The following is a 27,559-nucleotide window of genomic DNA, read 5'->3' on the forward strand; positions in this document are numbered from 1 at the left end:
TCCACAACAGCTTTCTTCCTTTCTATTAACGAACAAAGGGACTTGAATGCTATATTTTCAATTCTTAACGATTCAGTTCTTCTCTTTTGTTACAGGCCATCAAAATAATAAAACAAAATTCAAGAACATTTCAAATACTAGCTAATGCCCTTATTTTTACTTTATATAAAGCTTTTTCTGGACAATTAAAAATTACATTTACATTGTAATAGATTGCAATAGATTTGGGGTTGGGTGCAGGAAGTGGAAGTGGGGTTGAGTGCAAAGGAAAAAATATCTGCTCTAAGGACTACACTAGTCTTTGTGTTTTATGGTGCCCCTTAGGGGGTCGTTATTCACCATCCTTCAGTGTGACAGGTACGCTGTTCAATCTGATTTGAACAGAACTTCTAAATAGGCTTTCACAGGTTGTGAAAGGGGGAAAGAAATACTCTGAGCCCAGTTTTAGACACAAAAAGTTTACCTTTGGATGCGAAAAATGGCACGAAATGTTTGCGATTTTCCTAACGGCGAACTGGTTAATGATAAAATGGATCAATATTGCTACAAATATGCCTTGTGGGCATACAGTACGACGGTATATAAGAGAGACATAATGCGCTACCTAGGTATGGCGACAAGAAAAGTGAAAACTACATAGTCATTTAAGAAATTACCCAAAACTTTTATCGTACCGTGAAGCAATTAAACAGGAAAATCACAAATAAAATAGAAATGTAAAGCACTGACTTCATCTTTCACACACGTTGTGCTTAGCTTCCAACCATACTTGATAGTATTTTAGGAATTATCTTTTTGAACAAAAAGCTATTAGAATAAATACTTAGCTTTTTTATTATTTTAATTACTTCATTCTACACGTAAATAAATATTTCTTCGTCTGCTCCTTGAAAAAGCCAAGGAATTTTCCACAATTAAATATTTATTTTGTAATAATTTATTATGTTTTATTGATTTGTTGAACTATTTTTGTTTTACAAAAATCTGTTTTGTAAATTTATTATCTATTTTCTAAAATACGAGCATCAGTATATACGTCAGTTTCAAGTGCATAAAATGATCAAATGAAAATATTGAAAATTTATTAAAACGCATGAGGTAAATTTAATAACAGAGTAAGATACATTTCGATTAAATGGCAGAAAATTGGGTTTTAGACAGGAAACAAGAGAGATGAGTCCAACAGTGTAAGAAAGAGATTTCGTTGTAAGAAGTGTTGCACTAACCATGGAAAAGCTTCCTAGAAGTTGCTGTAACTGGAGTTTTAATAAAGGCAAAATTAAATTTATTAGTACTATAACAGTTTGAACGAAGCTTTACATTAAATACGTGATATAAATCGCTACTATTAATTATGGTTCTAATAACTGTAAGGATTCACATTTCGTTTAAATGCTGAAGTAAAAAACCTCAAATACAAACTTCAGATCTTTAAAGAAACTATCATATACTCAGCAGGCAACGGAAGGACAGAGTAACTAAACACCGATTAATGCTGGTCATCCCTAATTACATTTCCTTTAACGAGAGAGTATTAAAACAGAAGATTGACGAAGCAATACTTATTGTGTTTTATTAGTCCATTTTAAAAGTCTTTTCTCTGTCATGCCAGTTGAAAGATGAAAAAGTTGAAAGATGGAAAAATTAAATACAGATATTAAGGGTGTAGCGAAATTACATTATTTGGAAGCAGAAGATGTGGAAAATGAGGGGGGAATTCGATTCCCTTTACCGGGAATCGAACCACGGACCTCTCGAATACGCGCCGAGCGTGCTGACCGCTACACTACAAAGGCATGTTAAGAAGGCGGGCTAAATATCTTCGGCGAGCGAGGATTAGGGGACCCAATCGCCAAATCCTGGTGTGGAGAATCATCATCCACCACCCTTTTAGTTCGGGCACCACTGTAGAGACATTAGGTATTTTTTGGAAGCAGGAGACTTGAAAATGAGCAATTCCCTCGCCGGGAATTAAACCATGGACCTCTGGAATACACGCCCAGCGTGCTGACCACTACACTACGAAGGCGGGAGAAATGCCTTATATATTCCCCCTTTTAATGACTCGGGTTTTAGGGGACGGATTCTCCACATCCTGTGTGGGAAGAACATCATCCACCACCCTTTTAGTTCCGGCGCCACTATAGAGACATTAGGTATTTTTTGGAAGCAGGTGACTTGAAAAATGAGCAACGCCCTCGCCGGGAATCGAACCACGGACCTCTGCAATACGCATCCAACGTGCTGACCACTACGCTACGAAGGCATGCTAGAAAGGCCGGAGAAATACCTTATAAGGGGGTTAAAATATGCGTAAGATAAAGGTTTTTGGCTAATATTATAGACTGCAAAACCAGAGAGAATAAAGCAAGTGCTTCCGTAACAAATCTTAGAAGTACCATAAGTTTAAGGTGAAAGTAGAACAAATGAACTGAATATTGTATTTCCCAACTTTATGAAGTACTGATAAAATTCTGGTGGCAAAATTTTTCTAAAAATCCAAAAATTAATTAAAAATGCGCAAATAATACCTATATTCATGAAACATATTGTTATGAATTTTTTATTCAGATAGGTAATTTTAGTAGAATTATAGTTAAAATTGTTGTATTTCCCCGCGCAATGCAGCGCGAGACAAATTTTAAGACAAAGCTATGCCGGAAAAGTAAGAATACAGGGCATTTAACTTTGAGTAAGTAGACATCTCAATAATTTGTATTGAAATTAAATAAATGTAACTGATCACTACGTTATCTGTAACCATAATTGAGCTCTTTTTGCTTTCCAGAAATCTCGAGAAGCAAATGGTATTAGAAAATACCTTGCGATACCGGTTCAAAACTATTTAAGGCCGAAGAGAGAACATCTGCTCCAAATTGCTTAGTTATTGTTGTTGCGAGTTGTTTAGTTTTGCGTGAAATGAGATATCCGTGTAAGATTTCTGTTTAGATACACTTTGCATTGCGTTGTGTTTAACGTTCTTAGTAGTCTGAAGTATATCTACTGGTTATACTGTGTGATATTGTGAACACTGGTACGAATATCTCTAATTAAAATTTCTAGAGTTCTAATATATTTCTTTTGATAAGAATAAATTTTATTAATCTATTATCGGACTTGTGAATTCAATCTATTACGAACCCGTACGCACGCCAGAAGTGAGGATGTCAGGAGTGAGGTTGAATGCCAGTGACAAGAACGATGGAAGAACATTTAAGGCAGCAGGTGGCAGTCTTTGCTGCATTTAAAGCAGAGATGAAAGCTAGTCAAGTATTTGTTAAAGAGAAGATGATAGCCGTTCAAGAATTGCTGGAAACTGGTAAAGAAAACATTGAAGCAGGCCAGGAAGTAATGAAAAGGGAAATTACCTGCATAATAGAAAACAAATTTGAGGCCATGGAAGGCAGAACAGACGCGGTTGAAAAGAAAGTTGAACAAACTGAAGAAAATGTTTCTTCTGTCAAAAAACAAATAATAGATGAGAGAATTTCGGCCGAGGAACAGCAAATCGATTACAGAGTTTCTTCTGTCAAAGAACAAATAGGAGAAAGAGTTTCTGTTTTGGAAAAACGAATTGAAGGAAGAGTTTCTGCCGTTCAACTACAAATTGATGACAGGGTTTGTGCGGTCACCAAAGAAGTTGCCACCTTGAAAAAATTCGTAGCGCCGGCAGAGCCAATAACTTAAACGACCAAGAACATGTTGTGGCCTACTGGAGCAAGTGACTGTCTAAAGCGGAATAAAGAGTTGATCGCCATAGTTCAAGCCGTAGAATATGTCCATCATTACCTCTATGGCAGAAAATTCCTTGACCTGGGTTTCAGATTTCAAGAATCCTGAATGTGAAATAGCCAGGCGGATACAGATTCTCCAGAAATATGACATTACTCTCCGTCATTGGAAGGGATCAACACATGGATATGCCGACGCCCTGTCTTGAAGACCTTGCTCAGTAAGCTGCCGGTATTGTTCCAGGTGCGAAGCAAAATATGAGCTATTTATCCTGTCGCACGACAAATTACGTCATCAGGCTTCCTGTCAAGGTATTGTACTGCCCGCGACGTGCAGTCCTTGGGAAGGAGGCAATGTTACGAATTTTGTATTTAGATAGGTAATTTTAGTAGAGTTATAATTAAAATTGTTGTGCTTCCCCGTGCAATGCGCCGCGAGACAAATTTTAAGAGAGAGATTTGCCGGAAAGGTAAGAATACGGGGGCATGCGCATTTAACATTGAGTAAATGGATATCTCGATAATTTGTATTCAAATTGAATAAATGTAATTATCCACTATGTTAGCGGTAACCGTAATGAGATACATTCCGCAAGAGAAGAAGAGGGAAAATGTGGTCATGTGTTTATGAACAACAACGTCCGCATGTGCTATGTTTATAATGGAGTCGATAGCAGATATTCAGCTGAAATTAATTGATTTTTCGAATTTAGAAATTTATGGCTATTGCGAGACATTAAAAAATATGCTTAGAAATGATTTCTCTTTTCTTGATGTTAATAAGTAGGGTCTTTTGTTATTCAAGGAAAAACATGTGAACAATATTTGTTTCAAAGTAATGCCGGATATCACGGTGCTTATAACAAGCCGTGTTAAGGACGAAATGAAGAAATCCATTAATAAGAAAACATCTGTTCAAATTTCTACAGAAGACGAGGTAAGATTTATAAATTTTTCTTATGCGTGATGCTTACCAGTATTAATAATGTTTTTATTAAAAATATTAAGTGTATATCAGTTAACTGAAAACTATTCCCAAGACCTTGAATAACGTTTTCCAAACTTTTAAATAATAGTATATTCGTAGTTCATGAATAGTTGTTCTAAATTACTGAAATAGCCGAATTCGAGAAAGATCAGTTTATCTGCAAGAACATCAATACAAAGCCAATTCTTTCTCATTAATATTAATTAGTGTCATAGAACATTTTATTCCGCTAAAATTGTATTAATTTCATAAGGCTATGTTTTAATATTTTAGCTGTTGTAATCGATTTTTAATGAATACACATAAATATCGGAGTGTTAATTTTTTTAATAACCTTCTATTGTAGATATTAAGGATACCAACAGCTGTAATATTAGAAACATCAGTAATACTGAAACATTTTAATATAAATAATAGTTTATACTTAATTCTAAATTTTCATGGGAAAGTGCTGAGGTTATTAGTTTAAATATTAAATTAGCTTGTGTATTTATTTCTTTGGAAATCAGTGGGTTGTATCAGTCCATAGTTTGAGATAACATGTATGCATTAGAATCACGCTAGTCTATTTCCTATGGTAGATCTTTTCAATAAATACACTTAAAAATCTTTTGAGCTACATGATTTTAAAATAAAAACTTCTGCACATAAATTATGTAACTTACAAGATTAAAAATAACTTCAAATTCCCTTTTTGAATATTTAAAATATATACAGAAATTATTTTTATTATTTATTATTATAAAATAAAGAAAAATGTATTATGAAAAATTATTAGTTTCACAGCTAGTACTGCAGTGAACTCACTTGCACAAATCTCCATATTTTTCTTTGTGACATTTATATTATAGTATACAAAATGTGTTAATTTGCAGTTTATACTATCAATAGGATAATAGCCAGTAGCTAAAAATTAAATTTTAAGTTGTATAAAATTATATATTAATTTTGAACTGCGCAGAACATTGTCATCGTTATTCTTACATGATTTAAGGGCCAACTGTGCTCCTATGCACTGTGTGATACAGTGCTCCAGAAATTTGACTATTACGATTTTCAGGAACCAATTATTTATATTTACCATTCTGCTTGTTAAGCTGATAAAATTATGACTTAAAATATTTATAGCAACTTTCTTTTTAGTGTAGAAGAGCACTCTATGTAAACATGATTTAATGTATTCATTTTTGCATTTTTATAAATGAATTAATTATCAGATCAAGGAAAGAATTCATAAATAAATATTAACAATCAAAACATGGTAAGCAGCAAGCAAAATAGTGTCATGAAGATAACAATAACATATGAGTTACGAAAATTATACTAACCAAATGAAGGAATAGTTAATTAATGGATGAAATAATAATTAAAGATGAAATGCAAATTTCATAACTAATTAAAAATAAACAAAGTTTCCGAATTTTCAGTTCATCTACCACAGCGTAAGCTTGTTTGTTTACATTAGTAGTTCTTACATCACGTGACCTCCGACGTCACCGGAATGTATCTCATTCCACCTTTTTTGCTTTCCAGAAATCTCAAGAAGCAAAAGGTACTAGAAATATCTCGCGCGGTAGGTTGAAAAGTATTTAAGGCCGAAGAGAGAGCATTTGCTTGCAATTGCTTAGTTATTGTTGTTGCGAATTGTTTAGTTCCGCGTGAACTGAGATATCCATGTAAGCTTTTTCTTTAGATGAGCTTCACATTGAGTTATAAATAACGTTTTTAGTTGTTTGAAGTACAACTATTGTTTCAAAAGAATAAATTGAATTTAAATACAAATTTAATTAATTCTTTGCGCCATTGCTGTAAGGAATGAAATTTAAAATTTAACAAACATGTATATATGTAAAAAAGCAAATTTAAAGTTAAAATAATTAAATGTGAAAACATATAAAAGATTTAATTTTCGAACTAATCTACAATATCATTTAAATTCAGGTAGGGGAAAAAATCACTTAATGTTATTATTTGCATTATTTACACAATTTTGCAACAGAACATACATTTAACATTACAAACAAGTTTACATTTATTAATTCACAATAACCACTTAACTTTACTTCAATTAGAGTATTTGCAGAGCAAACTTACATCTCTTGATTGGCTTAATTACTAAACTCCCTACCATAAATAGTTGGTCAGTTTAAATTAAAACTTTAAGTTAAAATTAAAACTTGAATTACCCTATTGGGTAATTACTATTGGATATATTTTTGATTTTTTCTAGATTTATATTACTTAAATATTTTAATATTAAAGTTTACAAAATTTTTAATAAAACAAAAATAGCAGCTTGGCACTCAACTTTACTTACATAAGCGCCATCTATATAATTTGCAGAACACACTTACCTCACTTAGGAAATACTTTTGCAGACCCCAACGCTAATATGGTAGGTAAGTTAGAATTAAAACTTACTATTTACTTGATTTTAAGTATTTTTTATGTAGTATTTAAGTATTTTCTAGATATGTAATTATATTTTTAAGTATATATTTGTTTTTTATAAATAATGAATTAGTTCTTTTTAGTTTCTTATTGGTTTATATAAATTTTGTCTAGTTCCTTTTTGGTTTCTTTTTGATTGATATGCATATTCGTGTCGGGGAGGTTTCTGTAGACAAGGGTTTCTAAAATGCATTGGTTTCTAAATTAATTTTTCTAGAAAATTTAATTTTTAAAAAAATTTAATTTAATACTAGACTTTATATTGCTTATTTCTCAAAATACTTCATTATTGGTATTTTCCTTTTAGACCTTTAATTTTTAATTGCTAATTTCTCAAGGTACCACTTTATTGGTATTTCGTTTTGGATATTCTTCACTATGTATTTACTTTTGGTTTTGACTTTTACCCTTACCTGCATGAATGACGAAACACGAATTGAATAATTGAAGAGTTAGGTTTGGAGGCAACTTCCCCTTGATAAGTCTGTCTCCTGCCTGCTCAACAGTCATTCACTTATGTATTTAAAAAAAAATTAGATTAATTTTAATTTGCTGAATTTATTTTCATGGTTTGGTTTTGCACTTGATTTACTTATGCTATCTGAATTTAAATGATATTGTAGTTTAGTTCGAAAATTAAATCTTTTATATGTTTGCACATTTAATTATTTTAACTTTAAATTTGCTTTTTTACATATATACATGTTTGTTAAATTTTAAAAGTATAACTATTGATTATACCGAGTAATATCGAGAACACTTGCCGAATATCTCTGAGGAAAAATTCCAGAGTTCTGATATATTACTTTTGATAAGAATAAATTTTATTAACCTATTATCGGTCTTTTTTTCATTCAATCTATTACGAACCAGTATGGCCGCTACAGTATTGGGACTAGATACTTGTTACGTCTCTTAAATGAAAGATAGTATGCGGAACGTTTTGAGGCTGACCAAATGTTGAGATGTCTTTTTGATTAGAGAATAGGTTAGTTTGCAAGTGTCTAACTGCATTCTAAGACTAACTTCATAACTTTCAATCAGGCAAAATGATCCAACCTATGAGTTCCAAACAATGTTTCGCCATTAATCTAAAAATATTTCCAAAAAGTAAAGAAAGAAAAGAAAGTCGACTTAAAACCCTATAAGATAAACTTTATTTAATCAGTTTTGAAGAGAATTCGCTTGAGAATAGCCTTCGTAGATCTACTAGAAATATTTATTGTATTGAGTTTATGCTAAATGCAAATACATGTGGATGAAAATTCTCAAATCTCAGAATGAAAGAATTTTTTTTTTTGCATAAATATACTAATACTTAGCGAAAGGTGGACATTATAAATAAGTATTAAGCAGTTCAGGAATGGAAACATCGAAACTATAAAACTTCGTCTTTTTTTTTTGTAATAGGGTAATAAATGCCTGAACATAGAAAATGCAAAAAGATCATGTTGCCAAGATAGAGAACTAAAGTAGTTTATACGGTAAGAGGCTGCATGATGCTGGTGAATCCGCACATTACAAACATTAAATTACATCTCGAGTTTTAGCAAAGATTTTGGAATAAATATGCCATTCAGTTTCGAGATTATACTTATCACAAGGCAAAGAGAATAAGGTTCTTATTTCGGCTTTGCCAGAAATGAATATTTTTGCTAAAACAGCGGGAGATGTACTAAAATAATGACATTAAAACATACTGCGTTGCTTAATATTATTAATTTAACTTTAATTACTGTCTCCAATTCCATTGTAAATGCTGAATTATAAATGTTAATTTTAATTCTGTTAAGAAAATTATTTTCGCAATTTTATTTGAGCACTCCATTTGTTGCTACATTTCTAGTTGTTTTAATCAATTCAATATTAAACAACAGTATTATTTTCCCCGATCGTGGTGAATGAAAAGCTTTGAAACAAAAATATTTATTATTAACGTTTCATGAAATATAAAACTGACCTTGATAATTAAGGATGTGATATGATTTAAAAATGATATGTTAAAAAAGTGGTTTCAGCAAACTTGTTTCGTTACAATATGATTCCCAAGTAGCACGGCAACGTAGTAACGACGTTGCAAACTCGTCGCGGATGTCGTTGCAAAAACTTTGCAATATGTCGTCTTTAAGACGCTTAGATGTCTGCGAAACTCCACTGTTTTGCAACCGTTGCAAAAACGTCTTTATTGCATCTTTGCAGAGGAGGATTTTGTCGAATAGACGTCGTTATTGCGTCTTTCTCAAGTTATATTTTGGCTATGAAAGCATCGCATCACGACGTCTTAACGACTCCTAAATGTTCGCAGAATTCGACCTTTTTGCAACAGTTGTGAAAAAGTTGTTATTATGTCCTTGTGTTACATATTGATTTGTGCCAAAAAATGAGCTTAATAATTAATGTATTTTCTTCTTTTTTAAAATTTTGTATTCCTTGTATTTTTCTAAAGTTTAAATATTTTATCATTTCCTGAAAACCAGAAGATAAAACAATTTCTTTCTCTTTAGAATAAATATACATAATTAATAATAGCTTTAATTATTTTCAGTACTTTAAACTATATTTTTTAAATAACTTAAATTCCAAGTTACGATTATTTAAGATTTCATCATTTTCACCCTTAATCCTTTAGTATGTAAGTGACAATAATTATGAAAGTGGTTATTATAAATATATAGCATTAATAGTAAGTTTTAAGTAAGTAAAACTCAATCAGACATAAATAAAAGTAAAGATATATATGTGGGTAAAAAAAGTTTCTGATTACAACAACATTATCACATTTATTTCTGTTAAATCTGAGACATTGAAAATTGGCCCCGTCATGATAAATTAGGAAGCGGTTCTTAAGGTAGCATAATCAGTATTGTAATACAATCAATAATGTTGGAAAAGCCAACTATAAGAAACATTAATGACAATCATGAAGTATTTCTAATAACTGATGCTTCTAAAGTAGCTATTTGTGGTATTCTGTTGCAAAAAATTGATGACAAATTGTTTCCTGTAGAGTTTTATTCGAAACTTCTCACTTCTGCTGAGTCTAGATATCCATCTATTAGACGTGAACTTTATTCTCTTTTGTGAAACATTTTCATGAACATTTGTCTAAAATATTTACTATTTTAACTGATGCTAAGCCACTTACTTTTCATATGCAATTGGATAAGTAGCCTGACATTGTTGCCAGACGGTTATTGTATTTACAGGATTTTGATTATACTCTAAAACACAAACCTGGTTTTTCTAATTCTGCTGATTTTCTTTCTAGAGTTCCTGAAGAATCTCACAATGTAAAAAATATCAACTTATTTCAACCAAATAATAATCAGTTAAGCATTCAAAATATAGCTAATCACCAAGAAAGTGATAAAATAATTAAATATATAAGCAAAATTAATAGTAATTATGCTGATATTTGTGGCAAATATTTTATTGACCAGGAAAATGATGTAGTAATGATTAAGTTAAGACCTAGAGCACATCATTTAAAGACAAGGCATTTAGAAAATAAAATTCTACTCCCAAATTCTTTAGTAAAACTTTGTTTAGAGATTGCTCATGCTCCACATTTTGGTACCAACAAGGCATATGAATTCATAAAGGAGAAATATTTCTGGAAGGTCATGTTTTTAGACGCAAAACATTTTTATGAGAATTGTCAACAACGTTTGAAGAATAAACCTAAATCTTCTAGAACAGTCACAAGTAATATAAAAATGTCTGATTTAGCTCCTGGGGAAATATTAGCAACTGACATTGTAGGTAAATTACTCAGATCACACGATGGCAAATTTTTCATTTTAACAATTATTGATCATTATTCGAGATATTTAGAGGCTATTCCTTTAACCAATATTAATTCTGAAACAATCATAAGGTGTATGAATCCGTATTCTTCAAAATTTGGTATTCCAAAGATAATATTATCTGATAACGAGTCAACCTTTTTTTTTCAGCTGAACTTGAGAATTTTTTAGAAGATCTAAATATTGAACACAGGAAAAGTTCTATTTATTATCCACAATCTAATGGGATTATAGAAAGAGTTCATCGACCTATGAAAGAAAGCATAGCTTCTTTATCTAGTAAGGTGTTTGAATGATCAGACAGATTGGGATTCTTTAAACTGTATTACAATAATTCAAAACATATAGTAACAGGTTTTACTTCTGCACAGTTATTTTTTGGGTGAAAACTCAATACACCTTTCGACATAAATAATGAACCAGTAGTAGTAGATAATCCTTCACAGTATTTGTTGCGTCAAAAGGAACACATTAAAGCCACTAGAGAATTAGTGAAACAAAATGAAGAGAATTATTTTCAAACTTAAGCTCAATTTGAAAAAGGCAAAAAAAGGCCAAAATTTAATATTGGAGACGAAGTATTTTTAAAGGTATTATAACCAACTCATGTTTTACAGTCAAAATACACTGGACCTTTCAAAACCATAAAAATTTCTCTAAATGAAAATTATTTAATTCAAAACATCACTAACAACAAAACAACAACAACAAAAAAAATCATTGTAGGAAATTATAAAAGAGTTCCTCTGAGGTTTAATTTAACGAATCAAGAGCATTTATTTCATCGAGCTTGTTTTCTTGTTCACTAAGTAAAAAAAAGCAAGAAAAAGAGAAAGAATTACACATGTTTGTTTTTGTTTATGAATTTAGTGGATTTAATTCGAATAATTTTTTTTTTGAGATTCCTGGTTAGTATGGGTGTAAGTTGGCAACCTTCATTTATACGTCTGGTCAGTTGCAGGCTGGTCCGGGTTGACTAAGGTCATGGAATTATAAAAAAAATTAAAGAACACTTAGTGATTATTACAAGTAACGAGCTAGTAATAAAAATTTTGTTATTCAATCAAATTTTAGAAATTTGAAATAATTAAGTTGTAAAAAAAGGAATGAAAGTGTAGAGTAATTAGTCATACACATTTAGCAAAAACATTTAAGAAAAAATTGATGGTATTTGAAATAGTTTATAAAGATGTGACATGGTTTGAAAATTGTTAAGTAAGAGATGCTATAAATTGATTAAGAGTTGTGAACAACAGTGACGGATTGTATGAAATGTAGTAATATGTATTAAGTTGCAATTGTAATTTGTCTACAGAGTGTCGTGAAGTTGTATGAAACGTGTATTGTATGTATTAGTTTTTAGTTTTGATTTTGATTTATGTCACATGTGTAGCAGCTTATCCCAGGATTTTTTAAATGTTATACCAGACAATGAAATTCTGATAATTTAATATTTGATGATCTCGAATGTTATGCCAGACAATGAAGTTCTGATGATTAATATTTGCTGATATCAAATGTATGCCAGATCTTTAAATTCTGAATTCGTAATTTCTACTGATTTCAAATATGATGCCAGATCTCATCTGCAATTAGTGTTGTGCTGATCAAGAGTCATTATTTTGTGAATTGTGCTGCTTTCCTTTGGCCGGAGGTAATGTGCAAGCAAGCCTGCACTTTGTATTTGCGTATCGTTCTTTTAATCGTTATCGAATGAAGACAACTCTTAAAAGATCTTCACCAATCGGTTTTTCTCCCTCTTATGCTTCTGCAGTTCGGGGATGAAGGACGGGTCTTTGCCTATTCCTTCCCTGCCGCCATGTTGATGTGTGCTTTTTTTTTCTACTGCTACCTTGAGAACGCCATGCGGAATTTTGTGAGCTACTAAATCAACTTGCTGGTGACTCTTAAGAATTTGAAACTCCAGATTCGTATAAGATAACCGCTTTTTTTTTTCTACTGGCTAGCGAGATAGACACGAAAGATTGCTTCACTATTATGATTTTTTTAACGACCTCGTGGTTCATCATATAAGTGTTCGCGAATACATGTTCCTTCTATCATTTAAAAAAATAAACCTTGTTCCAGCTTCTACTGGTTCTCTACAAAAATGTTTCGCGGATTTGTCTTATCAGAATCCATTCTTTGAACGGATGGACTATGATTTACTTGTGCGGATGTATTCTACAGTATTAGAGTAATATTCGTTATGTCACGTACTATTTCCCCGAAGATCTGGTGTGAAAAATATGTGAGAATCAGAGAGATTGATCCTGTTTGCCTGGCCATAGATATCATTTATTCTAGAAATAGTGATGTTTGAAAATAAACGAATAAAATTCTTCACATGTAAAATTTTGGTAGTCATCATTCTACATCCGGCTTTTCTGATTCTGGGTAAACATCTCTTTTTCATATATAGCAATGGGTTTAGCGGACACAACGTATATTTAGTTGACCATTTAAGAATTTATATATTTTAGCTTTGACGCCTTGTAATTTATCACAATACTTACAACCTTATATTAACAGTACGTAACCTTTAAACAATGTTATTTGTTGGAAGTAACGTGAGTAGTATAATTTTACGGGTTCTGGAACAGTTGAGTTGTTTTTCTCCTGCTGCATGGGAGTTCTGGAACAGTTGAGTTGTTTGTTCCTGCTTCTTGACGCGAGTGACATCAGAGTTTTAGAGTTGAGCTGTTTTCTGCTGGTTATTTTAGCGGAAATGACGTCTTAAAGCATACTAATTTCCTAGTTTAGTTGTTTTACGATAGCTTCTATACCGGAAATGACATCACATCGGCATGGTATGTTTTTCTTTCATTATAATTCAGGTGTATGGTAACAATAGGACTTAATGAAATTTTACTTTGGCACAATGCTCTTGCGCTAAAATTAAACATTTCAATAAATAATATGCGTCATTGAAGCAAATACATTTTAATTATTATTTACATAAATTATTTAATTTATAAATATGAATTATAATTTGAATTGTATTCGAACATAAAAGAATTCAGCGGTGGAGCATGACGTCATTGTTTTGCGGTGGAGCAAACGATGGAGCATGACGCCATTACTTTTGCGGTGGAGCATGACGTCTCTGTTTTGCGGTGGAGCAAACGTTGGAGAATGACGTCATTGTTTTGCGGTGGAGCAAGCGATGGAGAACGGCAGCATTCATTGCTTTAGCGGAGGAGCATGACGCCATTACTTTTGCGGTGGAGCATGACGTGACTGTTTTGCGTTGGAGCAAACGATGGAGAATGACGTCATTGCTTTAGCGAAGGAGCACGATGCCATTACTTTTGCGGTGGAGCAAACGATGGAGAATGACGTCATTGTTTTGCGGTGGAGCAAGCAATGGAGAACGGCGGCATTCATTGTTTTAGCGGTGGAGCACAAGGTTATTACTTTAGCGGTGTAGCATGACGTCATTGTTTTGCGGTGGAGCAAGAGGTTAATGTTTTAGCGGCGGAGATTGATGTTATTATTTTTGCGGTGGAGCAAGTGGTAGAGAATGATGCCATTGTTTTAGCGGTGGAGATTAACGCCATTATTTTTGCGGTGGAGCAAGCTGGGGAGAATGAGATCATTGTTTTAACGGCGGAGGACCATATGATTCATTCTGCGGTGGAGCAAAGTTTTCAGCGTACAGATGCTCTGAGAAATGATGTCATGGATTTAGCGGTGGAGCAAAGTCTTCCAGTAAAAAATTCATTGCGAGGTCATGAGGGTTTGTCCGAACATGTTATGCTTACTAAATAACGTCATTGCTTTTGCGGTGGAGAACCTTTTCCAGCTGAGAGGGTTTCTGAAGATCGATAACGTCATGAATGTAGTGGTGGAGCATACCTTTGGTGCAGATTGGGAAAGAAACTCTTCCCCCTCCCCAGGGAAAATAGAAACTGTTGATATTGTGCACTTAGCTCTTTGTGACGTCAGGAAGGATTTCTTGAATATAGTACATTACTTTGTTCTCCCTTCCTCCAAACAGATGTATAAAAATAAAGGAATAAAAGAATGGCTTTCTCACAGTGCAATGCTTTGTTCTCTACTCCTTCAAGCAGGTGTGTAAAAATAAAGAAAAAGGAAAGGTGCCATTTTAGGGAAGTGATAATCCAATACCTTTGAGTATAGGCTGCTGAAGACACTATTAGGGCTTCCCTAGCAGTTCACCCAGCATCAGAAGTATCTTGAAAGTGATGGTCTACATACTGAAAGTGAGTTGAAAGTGCTGGTATTAGGATTTTTTTGTTTCCTGTGGATATCCCAGTAATTATATTATTTTTGTTATTTTCTAAACCATCAACTGAAAGATATGAATACATATTATTGTGAAGAGTGTAAAAAATGTATTTCTTCTCACTTCAATTATAAAAGACATTATGATTCCATTCACAAACTTTATGCTTTTGTATGTATATATTGTGAGAAGAAATTTAATAGAAAAAGTACCCTTGATCGACATACAAATGGCGTTCACTTAGGTAATGTTTATACGTGTGAATTTTGTCATAAACGTTACACACGATTAGACTCCCTTACTCGCCACAAGCGGAAACATGATGAAGATAAATGCATCATTGTTGATTCAGTAAAAAGACGGAAAGTCAGTCCAGATAGTGAAAAGCTTATTTCTGAAACTGAAATGAAAAATGATAAAATGAATTTAACTGAAGATGTGGCTGTCGCATTAGATGCTGTAAGCTCTCAGGTACAGAAAAATCTACAAGAAGGAGAAGGTAAAAGTGAAGCTCATACTCAGTTTGTTCAAACGACGAATATCAATGGACCTTCTGAAAATACTACAAAGAGCGAAGAAAGAACAACAAATGTAAATGAGATAGGAAAAAGTAAGGAAAATTTCTTAAGAGACCATGCTTTTAATAAGAGCCTTCTTACTTACGCTTTGAGGAATATTGAAAATATTCTAGAACTGAAGGAATTTTTAAATTCCAAACGAAATGAAGTTTATTATCTCATTGAAGAAAAGCTTAAAGAAAACAGCTTCAAAGTAAATTTTCAAGTTAATTGTATATGTGAAAGAAAAGTTAAAGAAGAAATATTTGAAAAAAATTTTGCATTCCATGCAGAAAACAAAATTAACGTTTAACAAGCCAATTTGTATTAGAATGTTAATATTAGATCTGTCGAAGACGCTTATGAATGATTTCCATTATAATCAAATGAAGAAGAAGTATGGAGATAATATAACGCTACTGTATACTGATACAGATTCTTTAATATATGAAATTAGGACAAAGGACTGTTATGAAGACTTGAAGGAAAGCATTTATTTTTATGATACATCAGATTATTCCGAAAATAATATTTTTGGAATTCCGAGAGTTAATAAGAAAGTGCTTGGAAAAATGAAGGATGAAAATCACGGAAAGTTTATAACTGAGTTTTTAGGTCTTAAATCGAAAATGTATAGTTATAGAATTCAAGATGAAACTGATGAAATGAAAAGACTAAAAGGAATTAAAAAACAAACTGTTAATAAGAAAATCAGCTTTCAAAATTATAGAGATTGTCTATTTGGGAAAGAGTGTATGTTTGCTACCATGAACATGATTAGATCAAAACACCATAACGTTTATTCTGTGTGTCAAAACAAGCTAGCTTTGTCATATTCAGATGCTAAACGGTTCACCACGGAAGATGGTATCCATACGTTACCTTGGGGTCATTATAAAATTTCTCCTAACACCTCCTTGCTACCTTTGAATCGACTGACGATATATTTTTTGTGAAAAACGATCTTTGTGTTTCAAAACAAAATGTGAAATGGTGAAGTAATCAAATCCCTACAGAGACTATTTCAGAAAAAGGATTACAGTTTTCAGTTTGTTCCACAACGTGTTTTAATGAATAAAGATCAGCTACAGAAACTTGATACAGAATGTGATGCAATAAGCTTTCTGGTGAGAGAAAGTCTTATTTCTCAAACTATGGATTATTTTGTGAAAAAACAAATTCATGAATATTCATATACCGAAAGTGGTTTTTCAGGTGATCCACATGAATTTCAAGAACTTGAGGATTCTTTATGTGAATGTATAAGTAAGTCTATTTATAACACAATTTATGAACTTTTTAAATGTTTTGCTTGTCAAATAGGATATGAATCAATGTTTACGCATACTTGCTTCAATTTGAAATCTGTAGAAAATTTTAAAAAGTACTTTGATCAAGCATTTTACACCATTAATTGGAAAGCATTGGCTAAGGACTTCGTCGAAGAAAATATTAGTAACACTAATTTTGTTAAACTTATTTTTGATTATGATTTTTTCCAGTGTATTAACTTCAGTGATTTGTACAAAAAAATTGAAAATGTTTATGTTAAAGACGGAAAAATTTTGTTTGAAACTTTAGAAAGCACTGATGATGAATAAAAGCTGTTTTTGTTTTTTTAAAATGTATCATTCCTTACTTAGCCTTTCAGAAGTTCTGTTTACTCTATTTTTCTTTTCACTTTTGTATAAACTCATTATAAATATTTTTTTTTATCTTCACATGCTTTAATTTATGATTGGTTACATTTCAGAATCAAGAGAAAATCTGGCAAACGCTATATGGCCAACAAACGACACGGAAACAAGTCAGATCAGATTTAGAAGTGGGGGACACGGTTCGCATCAGAGAAAAAATGCTCTTCGAAGAAGGATACGAACAAAACTGGACAAGAGAAATTTTTACAATTCATAAAATTATTCGAAGGATTCATGTTGTCTATAAGCTAAAAGATTTAGCAGGAGAAGTTATACAAGGGACGTTTTATAAGCAAGAATTTCAAAAGGTTTCTGACTCCAGTTATTATCCAGTAGAAAAAGTTTTGAAAAAGAGGAAATCTCGCGGTAAAGTTGAATATTTTGTGAAATTTCAGGGGTACCCTGCAAGTTTCAATGCTTGGGTTGAAGATGTTAGAATGATATAAAAAGCCCATACATTCTACCTACCTTTCATTTGGAGGGAAAATGTCTTTCTTTGTCACACTGATAAGCGATAGCTCTACGCACTTTTTCCAGGAAAATAAAATATCGCAATTTACCACTCAGCTTCCTTCTCCGGTCGATTTAAATGGTGAGTGGGAATTATCCCTTGTGGACTTTATTTACCCGCATTCCTGGTTTAAAGTTCGAAAAGACAAGAATTTATTTGGATTTGACTTAGGTGATGGAAAATGGGAAGGTAGAAGAATTCCTCCAGGATGTTATGAAAAGGTACCAGATTTATTAAAAGCTTTAAAAATACCATCGCATGAAAATAAGATTGAATTTAATTATCATCCTGTCACGAAAAAGGTTACAATTAAGACAGACGAACATTCTAAAGTCCTTCTTCATGAAGGATTAGCTGAGCTTTTAGAATTCGAACCCGGTGTTTACAGAGAAATTGTAGAAAGTCTTTTCGTAGCCAATCCAAAAGTCTCCTTTCCTGTCATGTATATGTATTGTGATCTAGTAGAGCCTCAAATCGTAGGAGATGTGCAAGCTCCATTATTAAAAATTGTCACCGTAGAAGGAAATGATGGTGATATCATAAACGCTCATTATCCCAGACCCTTTTACTTACCAGTCATCAGACAACACTTTCAGACTATACATATAAGACTTCATTCCGGAGATTTAGTACCGTTTGAGAGAGGAAAAGTTTACCTTGTATTACATTTTCGTCTGACACAAATTCTATAAAAGAAGCACCCATTTTAAAAGTGATTTCATTTTGATTATATACTCAAAAGTAGAAGTATCAAAATGCTGAAGCCTTACACGTGTTGCACGAAAAAATTTGAAGATTATTATGAAGGACAAGCCTTAAATGGACTACCTTATTACAGAGGAACTATTTTACAGAAAGGATATGGTATTGGAGGATTTTTTGCAAAACTATTTCGTAGCGCTATGCATTTTTTGATTAGTGGAGCTAAAACTGTTGGCAAAGAAGCTTTACGGACTGGAACTATGGTTGCAAACGATGTGCTATCAGGCGAAAATTTTAAAGCATCCTTGAAAACAAGATCTAAGGAAGCTGGAAAAAATTTAGCCAAAAAAGCAGCTCAGAAAACAGACGAGATGATCGGTCGCGGAAGGTTTAAAAGGAAACGCAAAACCTCGAAATGCTTCACTTCGTCTAAAGCCAGGAAACGGCAACGACACGACATTTTTGACTCGTAATGGCTTTTCTGTTAAAAGATTCTCCGGAATGCGTAAAATCTGAATTGGATCTATTTTCATTACCCCCAACGCAAACTGTTATCGAAAGAGGTCAGTGGGTTGAATTTCATCCTCTAGCCAATGTGTCAGAAGGAAGTCCTGTAGAGTTCAATGTTTCTGGAAGCGGAGATGAATACCTTGATTTATCACAGACTCAACTGTATGTCAAAGTAAAAATTTTAAAAAGTGATGGCAAGCCTCTCACAGCTGAAAGTAAAGTGGGACTTGTCAATTTATTTTTACATTCTATGTTTTCTCAAGTGGATATCAGTTTAAATGAAAGACTCGTTTCCTCGAGTAATGATACTTACCCTTACAGGGCAATGATTGAAAAATTACTTAACCATGGTTTTGGTACAAAAACGTCTCAGCTTTCATCAGAAATGTTTTTTAAAGATACAGCAGGTCGAATGAATGTTTTCGATCATAAAGATTCTCAGCCTAATGAAGGATTCATCCAAAGAGCTGAAATGTTTAAACTGAGTGCCTCGGTCGATATGATTGGGCGGCTACATTTGGATATGTTTCATCAAGAAAAGCTCTTATTGAATATGGTGGATATGAAAATTAAACTCATACGCAGCAAGCCTGAATTTTGTTTACTGGGTGCTGGCGAATATAAAGTTCTGCTTGAAAATGCTTCTTTATTTGTGAGAAAAGTGAGAGTCAGTCCTGGTGTGGTTCTAGGACATGCAAAAGCCTTAGAAAAATTAACAGCCAAATATCCCATTAACAGAGTGCTCTGCAAAGCGTATTCCATTCCCACAGGAAACATGAGCTTTGTTCAAGACAATATTTTCGTAGGTCAAATGCCTAATCGTATTGTAGTGGCATGTATTGACAACGATGCATTTAACGGAAGCTATAAAAAGTCTCCTTTCGAGTTTAAGCATTATAGTATTAACTTTATTGGAGTTTATGTGGACGGTCAACCTGTACCTCATAATCCACTTCAACCTAATTTTGGTAAAAATCAATTTATACGAGTTTATCACAATTTATTTATAAATGCGGAAGACAAGGGTCTTTATCTTTCGCGATCAGAATTTTCAGAGGGATATTCATTATTTCGCTTTGATTTGTCACCCAACTTGTGTGATGGTTCTTATTTAAATCTTGTTCGACATAGCAATTTAAGATTAAAAATAAAATTTGCCACTCCCTTACAGCAAACAGCTCGAAATATTCTGTATGACTTTGGAAACTAATGAATTCATCAGAGATTCATCAAATCTTATCTCGAGATCCTGTTTCTTTGAGGTGTTATGGGGGTGTTTTTCCTTGTGACAAAATACCTGCAATTGAAAATTTTCCTTGCGCTTTGGTGCTAAACACTGAGAAGTATGATAAAGAAGGCACTCACTGGCTTGCTGTCTATGTTACAAACAAGCAAACTCTCGAGTTTTTTTATTCTTATGGACTCCCCCCTGAAGCATATGGAGAAGATATAACAAAATTTGTCAAGAAATATCATAATGTTCATTGTAATAAGACTCCGCTTCAAAGTCTGACTTCTAATGTATGTGGACAATATTGTATTTATTTCATTATAAAATGATGTCAAGGCTTCTGTATGAAAGTAATTGTAGCGCAATTAGCCGGAAGGAAAAATGATTTTCGTATACTTCAGTTTGTCAAAAAACGATATGGTGTAAACATGCTTTTTAGAAAATAAACCGTTTTTGTTTTTTAAAGAATTATTATGCGTATGTGTGTTGTTCCCCCCCCCTTTATTTCTCTCTTTATATATATATTTCATTTTTTTTTTTAATTTAGTCATTACCCTCTTCGTTTATCCGAGCTTTGGATAGGAAAAGGAGAACACACGCTTTTAGTACGTAAAATATTTATGTATAAGGGGTTCTATAAAAGTGTTCAGGCAATTCACAAAGAATCATAACAACGAATACCGAGACAATTTAAAGTCGTAGATTTTGTGCAAAGTATAAATATCAAAACATTTATTTGTAGTTATCATTCAAAGGATGGAACTGCCTAAGTTAGTCCATCCTTCTACTTGTCTCATCAGCGGTCCTACGGGTTCAGGAAAAACTGTTTTTGTTAAGAAATTAATAGACCACAAAATGTTTAATCCTATGCCGTTAAATATAGTTTATTGCTATGGAAGTTATCAACCGCTTTTTAATTCAATAAAAAATATAAAATTTGAAGAAGGACTGCCTTCTAATCTCCAATCATTACAAAATGCTTTAATTATTATAGACGATTTAATGTCTGAGCTAGCAAGCTATACGCGTTTAAGTAAGCTTTTTACAAAAGGAAGCCACCACCGAAAACTCTCAGTTATCTTTATAATGTAAAACATTTTTCATCAAGGCAAGGAGATGCGAAATATCCATTTAAATTCGCACTACATTGTCATATATAAAAATACTAGAGATAAAAGTCAAATCATGCATTTAGCTAGACAAATGTTCCCAGGAAAACTGAAGGCCTTTCAAGAAATCTTTCAGGATGCTACTTTGTCTCCTTTCAGTTATTTGCTAATATATTTACGACCTGAAACAAACGAAAGTTTGCGTCTGCGCAGTGGAATATTTCCAGGAGATGAGCATTTCGTTTACCAGCCTCGTTAAGTCACTTAATGTTGAGACATCGAGCACTTAACATGTCTTCTACAATCGTTATTGACTTCGAAGGCTTCCAACTAAAGCCTCATTGTTAACTTGTGAAAGAATTGGCATTTTTCTCCGTACATGAAGGACATCATGCCTGTTGGTCATTTCTACCCCCTCATTCGTGGAAAAAATTATCGCTCCATCATCAAAAGTGCTTTACATGGGTGATTAGAAATCGCCTTAATTTGAGTTGGAATGATGGTATTTTACCTTATACCACTCTTCGTATTATTTTACAGTACTTATCATCAGTTTATTCTGATATATATGTGAAAGGTTTGGAAAAGAAAAAAATTTTTAGAAAATCTCTTATGTCGAGACATTATAAGTTTAGAAAGCCCTAAAATACAAAATTTAGAAAAGAAATGTTCATTAATATGTTCGTATCATTCTCGTGGATTTAACTGCTGTGCCTTAACCAAAGCCGCCAGTTTTGCAACCTTTATAAAAGAAAGTATGTAAGAAGAAGAACTCATCTTCGTTCAGAATGTCTCATCAGAAGGATGTAGATTATCTAAAGCTCTTAGGAAAAGGTCAATCAAAAGCAGCTGTTTTAAAAAAGTGTCCCAACTATCTCATCCAATCCGTTTGTGAATGTGTGTTAAATCTTCTAAAAGGAAACATTCCCATCAATAGACGCACCAAAAATCGAATCGCTCCTTTTAAAAGAATCTTAAGAAAATTAGCTGATAAAAAATTACCTATTTTTAAGAAAAGACGTCTCTTAGTTCAAAAAGGCGACAGCTTTTTATCGCTTCTCATTCCAGCAGTCGTAAGCACCTTATCATCGTTAATCCATGGAACATAGCAAGAAATTTGCTTTGGTCCCCCTGGATCGCATGCAGCAATTTGAGGATGAACATGTAAGTGATTTAGATACTCAAATTCAACATATTTTAAAAAAGAAAATGGACGATGAAGAAAAGGCAAAGATGTACATACAGGTTTTAAAAAAGTATGTAACGTTTCCTAACGTTAATGCTGTCAAAGTTTCTGAAGTAGAACCTCTCGAACAATCATGTGAGAGACGTTTTGATATAGAAAATGAAATCATTAAGGCTGTTCCTGTCAAGCAAAAACAACTGCAGTGAAAATAATAAATTTTTTAAAACAACATCAGGTTTCTTGGACGCAGAACAAAGAACTGATACTGGATGGTAACGCGTTTCCTTGCTCAAATATTGTACAACTCATAAATTTTTTGTTAAGAAATATAACTCGAAGGCCTGCTGCCTTCAAACAATTTAAAGAAATGCTAACTATAAAAAACTTTCCTGAAGAGTTTATAAAAAAACAAGCATTTACTGCTGACAAAAACTATGTATGCTAGAACTAAAAGAGCCAAAAAGAAACTATCCTAGAAAAGGTGGTTGAAATTGTGAACAAAACAAGTTTGTAACACTAATTTGTTTCTAAGATACGAATAAAAGAAATATCTTCTTGTGATTTTTTGCTTACTTTTTCATTATTAACACAACTCACTTAACTTGCACTTCTTAATAGAGTTTAATTCCTTTACCACGCCGAAAAAAAAATAGAATATCATATAAATCAGTAACTATTCTTAAAGACAGTTCAAAAAAATTTTTTTATATACTTTACATTGGTTATTCTAACATATCATGCTGGGACTAGCTGAGAGAGGTGGGGGCCATTCTTTTATTCCTTTATTTTTATACATCTGTTTGGAGGAAGGGAGAACAAAGTAATGTACTATATTCAAGAAATCCTTCCTGACGTCACAAAGAGCTAAGTGCACAATATCAACAGTTTCTATTTTCCCTGGGGAGGGGGAAGAGTTTCTTTCCCAATCTGCACCAAAGGTATGCTCCACCGCTACATTCATGACGTTATCGATCTTCAGAAACCCTCTCAGCTGGAAAAGGTTCTCCACCGCAAAAGCAATGACGTTATTTAGTAAGCATAACATGTTCGGACAAACCCTCATGACCTCGCAATGAATTTTTTACCGGAAGACTTTGCTCCACCGCTAAATCCATGACGTCATTTCTCAGAGCATCTGTACGCTGAAAACTTTGCTCCACCGCAGAATGAATCACATGGCCCTCCGTCGTTAAAACAACGATCTCATTCTCCCCAGCTTGCTCCACCGCAAAAATAATGGCGTTAATCTCCACCACTAAAACAATGGCATCATTCTCTACCACTTGCTCCACCGCAAAAATAATAACATCAATCTCCGCCGCTAAAACATTAACCTCTTGCTCCACCGCAAAACAATGACGTCATGCTCCACCACTAAAGTAATAACCTTGTACTCCACCGCAAAAATCATGACATTATTCTCCGTCGCTTGCTCCACCGCAAAAATAATAACATCAATCTCCGGCGCTAAAACATTAACCTCTTGCTCCATCGCAAAACAATGTGCTCCACCGCTAAAGTAATAACCTTGTGCTCCACCGCTAAAACTATGAATGCCGCCGTTCTCCATTGCTTGCTCCACCGCAAAACAATGACGTCATTCTCCATCGTTTGCTGCACCGCAAAAGTAATGACGTCATGCTCCTCCGCTAAACACAGCCAACTCTATCATGGCCTTGAAGCGAAATCAGTTTCTGAAGGTCACGTGATCAAAATAGTCGATCTTTTTCTCTTCGCTATAAGCGCGAAATTTAACTTGCCAAAAATAATAGTTTTCTCTTAATATAAATATAAGTAAAATTAATAAACGTGACTAGGTCGCATGACTTGCATTAAATTTTTCATAGTGTAATATTTTCACAGCCGGTAAAATGAATATCTTCAATAATTTTTAAAACAATTGTACTTTGTTTATGTAACTAAAAATATCATTGAGAATCACCAGATAAAAACTTTAGTTCTGCAATTTTAATAAAAATGGAATCCATTTATGTAATCTACATCAAATTTGTTCCCAAAATAATATAAAATCCACAAAAGGGGAAAAATTCAATAGGTTTATAGATGTAAATTTTTTTTAGATTTTCTTAACACTAAAATAAATATTAAGAGCAGAATATTTTGTAAAAATTCATGCCGCTCCCATCGCATCAGCTATATAAATTTTTAGAATGCAAATATTCATAGTCATCTCTCATCACTTCATTCACTAATAAAAACTTAAATATCACAATTTTATCAAAACAGGGAAATGAATTAAAAATTCCTTAAATGCTAGGAAATTTGTGTATAAAAACAAACTTACATGCATGTTATGCTATAAATAAATCTTTCAAGAAAATTTTGGCAAATTAAATGCTAATTACATTCATAAAAAGGACAACCTTCTATTTGTGCCAGCTCCAATTTTATGTTGTATCACTGTTTCCAAACCACCGAAGAGGTAAGTGATTAGGCTCGTTTTTTTTTACAGTGGTGTCCCCAAATTACAGGCCTATTCCACTATCAAAAATAGATTCATAAAACTTGGAGCTGTGCCATATACACCACATCCTACATATCATACATCATTTATGCAGAAGCATACATAAAAACAAACAGTTGTGACTTATTAACTGAAATTAACTGGTAAATTTTTTAACTTTTTTATATGAACATTTTATATTAATTTTGTGATTTTTATATTTTGTGTAATTATTTAACATTATTTTACAAGTTATCAAACAGATATTTTCTAATCGGGTTTGCAAAGTCATTCCACAAATGCAAGAATCTGTTAAATTAAAGTTAATTCTACCTAACTGTATGCAAGATAACTTATATAAAATACCCAGTTGCTTTCCTGATATAAGAAATGTATCTTCCATGCTTTCGAGAATTACACCAAATAAGAAATGTACAATTGAAGATGTTAGTAAAGCAACTTCAGACGGTAAAGTTAATTTCCCCCTATCTAATTCTTTAAGAAAACCAAAAATATCATCTGCTATATCTACCGAATGAACACTTTGCAACCAGTCCTTGCAAATACTGCATTTTACCACCCTTAATTCTTTCATGGAAGCATAACCTGAAATATAAACTAGCACTGGTAAAATATCAGAAAGAACATTTTCTGTAGAAAAATCATTAACTAGTAAATTTGAATAATCATCAATATTCACAAAGGTAAAGATAGAATCCTTATCATAATCTGGTAAAAGAGAAGTTAAAGGGATATTGATATTTGATGATGAAATTATAATATTGCTTTTAAAACGAAGCTTCTTCTCCGTTTCTAATAATTGTAGGTAATTTATGTAATAATTTGAACCTGACATTTGCCGATACATTCCAAAACGTGATTCAAGAGCATCAGTTTGAAATTTTCCTAATAATATGTATTCAGCCTCATACTTTTGAAACAAATATGGAATCAATTGAATGAATGCATCTGTAGTTATTATCAATGCCTGAAATGTTTGTGGTGATAAAGTTTCTTTTATTGGAACAGACTGTTTCCATATCTTAAGCCACAATACTAGTTTCTTTAAGAAATTAATCTGCTCAACATTCTGAGAGTTAATAGCACCACGAAATTTATCATTAAAGCGCTTACTTTCAAAATAGCTTTTACAGTTTACAATTTTCCACCATGTTGTGAATACTGAAATAAAATCACAAGTTTCATCTGAGTTTACAAAAACATCTGCATGATCCTTTGATATACATTTTAATGCTGCTATGTTTTTTTCATTTAAGACTTGAAGTGCTAGTTTCACGTTTTGTTTCTGAATTGTTGAAGGATAAAGAGCTTTATTTGTAAGTAAATGGCCCTATTTAACAATGGAAGATTTCTCTATATCATACATGATTTCCAAATGCTTAAAGTTAGCTTTCTTTAAAATATCATTATTTTCTAGATCAGGAAATGTAATTAATTGTTTGTTGCACCAATTATTGCGTACTGATTGTAACATATGAACTGTGTCAAAAAGAAAGAAGAGAAGCCTTGAATCATCTAAAGGGTGCTTAATATATGGCTGCAAAGTTTTATTAGGGGTCATTAGTTCAAATGCGCGTTTATTCACAGCATTATTATCAGAAATCAAACAAACAACTTTAAATCCTATATTTTCTAATTCTATTAAAATCTGCTGAATCATATCTTGTAGCTCATTAGCTTTCAATCCATTAACTGGAACAATACTAACTACATCCTTATATGAAGAAAAAATTGATGTTATCATGAAAACCTGAGCTGTTTTGGCAGCAAGTGCTGGTTTATCATGAGAACCTCCATTAAGAAAACATTTTTTCCTCTCTAAATAATTAATGCTGCCAGCCAAACTTAATTTTGACAATGAATAACTACTCATAATATTGCGTAAGACTCGAGTACTTGGAATGCACAAGTAGCCGCAGTTTAGTAAAGCATTGTATGCCGAAGAAGATTGCACAAATAATGTTGAAGCTAAAATTAAAGTTCTATTACTGTAACGCCTATTATTTTTTGATACTCTTAACAATTTTAATTGCTCTATTATAAAAGAAATATGTTCAGAATTATCTAAATTACAGTCAACAGAATTTAGTAATGTAATTGCTGATTCTAACACAGATGGAAATGTTGTATTAGTAACAGAAGTTTCAACATTGTTCAGTAAATCATGTAATACTGAAATTGTATCAACAACGGGTGATTTTGAAAATTTCTTCTTACTTTCTTTCCGATTTTCAATGTATACTTCAAAATTCATGTCAGTACTTATAATGATGCATCCCAAAATTTTTGGACAATTTTCATGAGCTGCATATAAACATAAGCGAATTATATCATCATCATCGTCAT

At 32.7% G+C, this 27,559-nt stretch overlaps 1 protein-coding gene across 1 annotated transcript; it reads left to right on the forward strand.

Moving 5' to 3' along the window:
* The first annotated feature begins 19,164 nt into the window (after positions 1-19,164).
* On the forward strand, positions 19,165-20,412 carry LOC146992670 (uncharacterized protein F54H12.2-like). The gene is made up of 2 exons (XM_085809598.1): positions 19,165-19,364; positions 19,524-20,412. Exons 1-2 carry the CDS (start codon positions 19,165-19,167, stop codon positions 20,410-20,412), a joined length of 1,089 nt encoding a protein of 362 aa, XP_085665724.1.
* Positions 20,413-27,559: the final 7,147 nt, after the last annotated feature.

Source organism: Stegodyphus dumicola, chromosome X2 (assembly GCF_044657685.1).
Source record: "Stegodyphus dumicola isolate Sdum_Otavi_A_Nest chromosome X2, ASM4465768v1".
NCBI classification, from domain to species: Eukaryota; Metazoa; Arthropoda; class Arachnida; order Araneae; family Eresidae; genus Stegodyphus; species Stegodyphus dumicola.

What these genes read in the sequence shown, in the direction of transcription:
- LOC146992670 (XM_085809598.1), top strand. Translation starts at nt 19,165, where the DNA reads ATGGCTTTTCTGTTAAAAGATTCTCCGGAATGCGTAAAATCTGAATTG. An exon ending in GATTTATCACAGACTCAACT is followed by an intron (nt 19,365 to 19,523) that starts GTATGTCAAAGT and finishes TTACCCTTACAG; the next exon opens with GGCAATGATTGAAAAATTAC.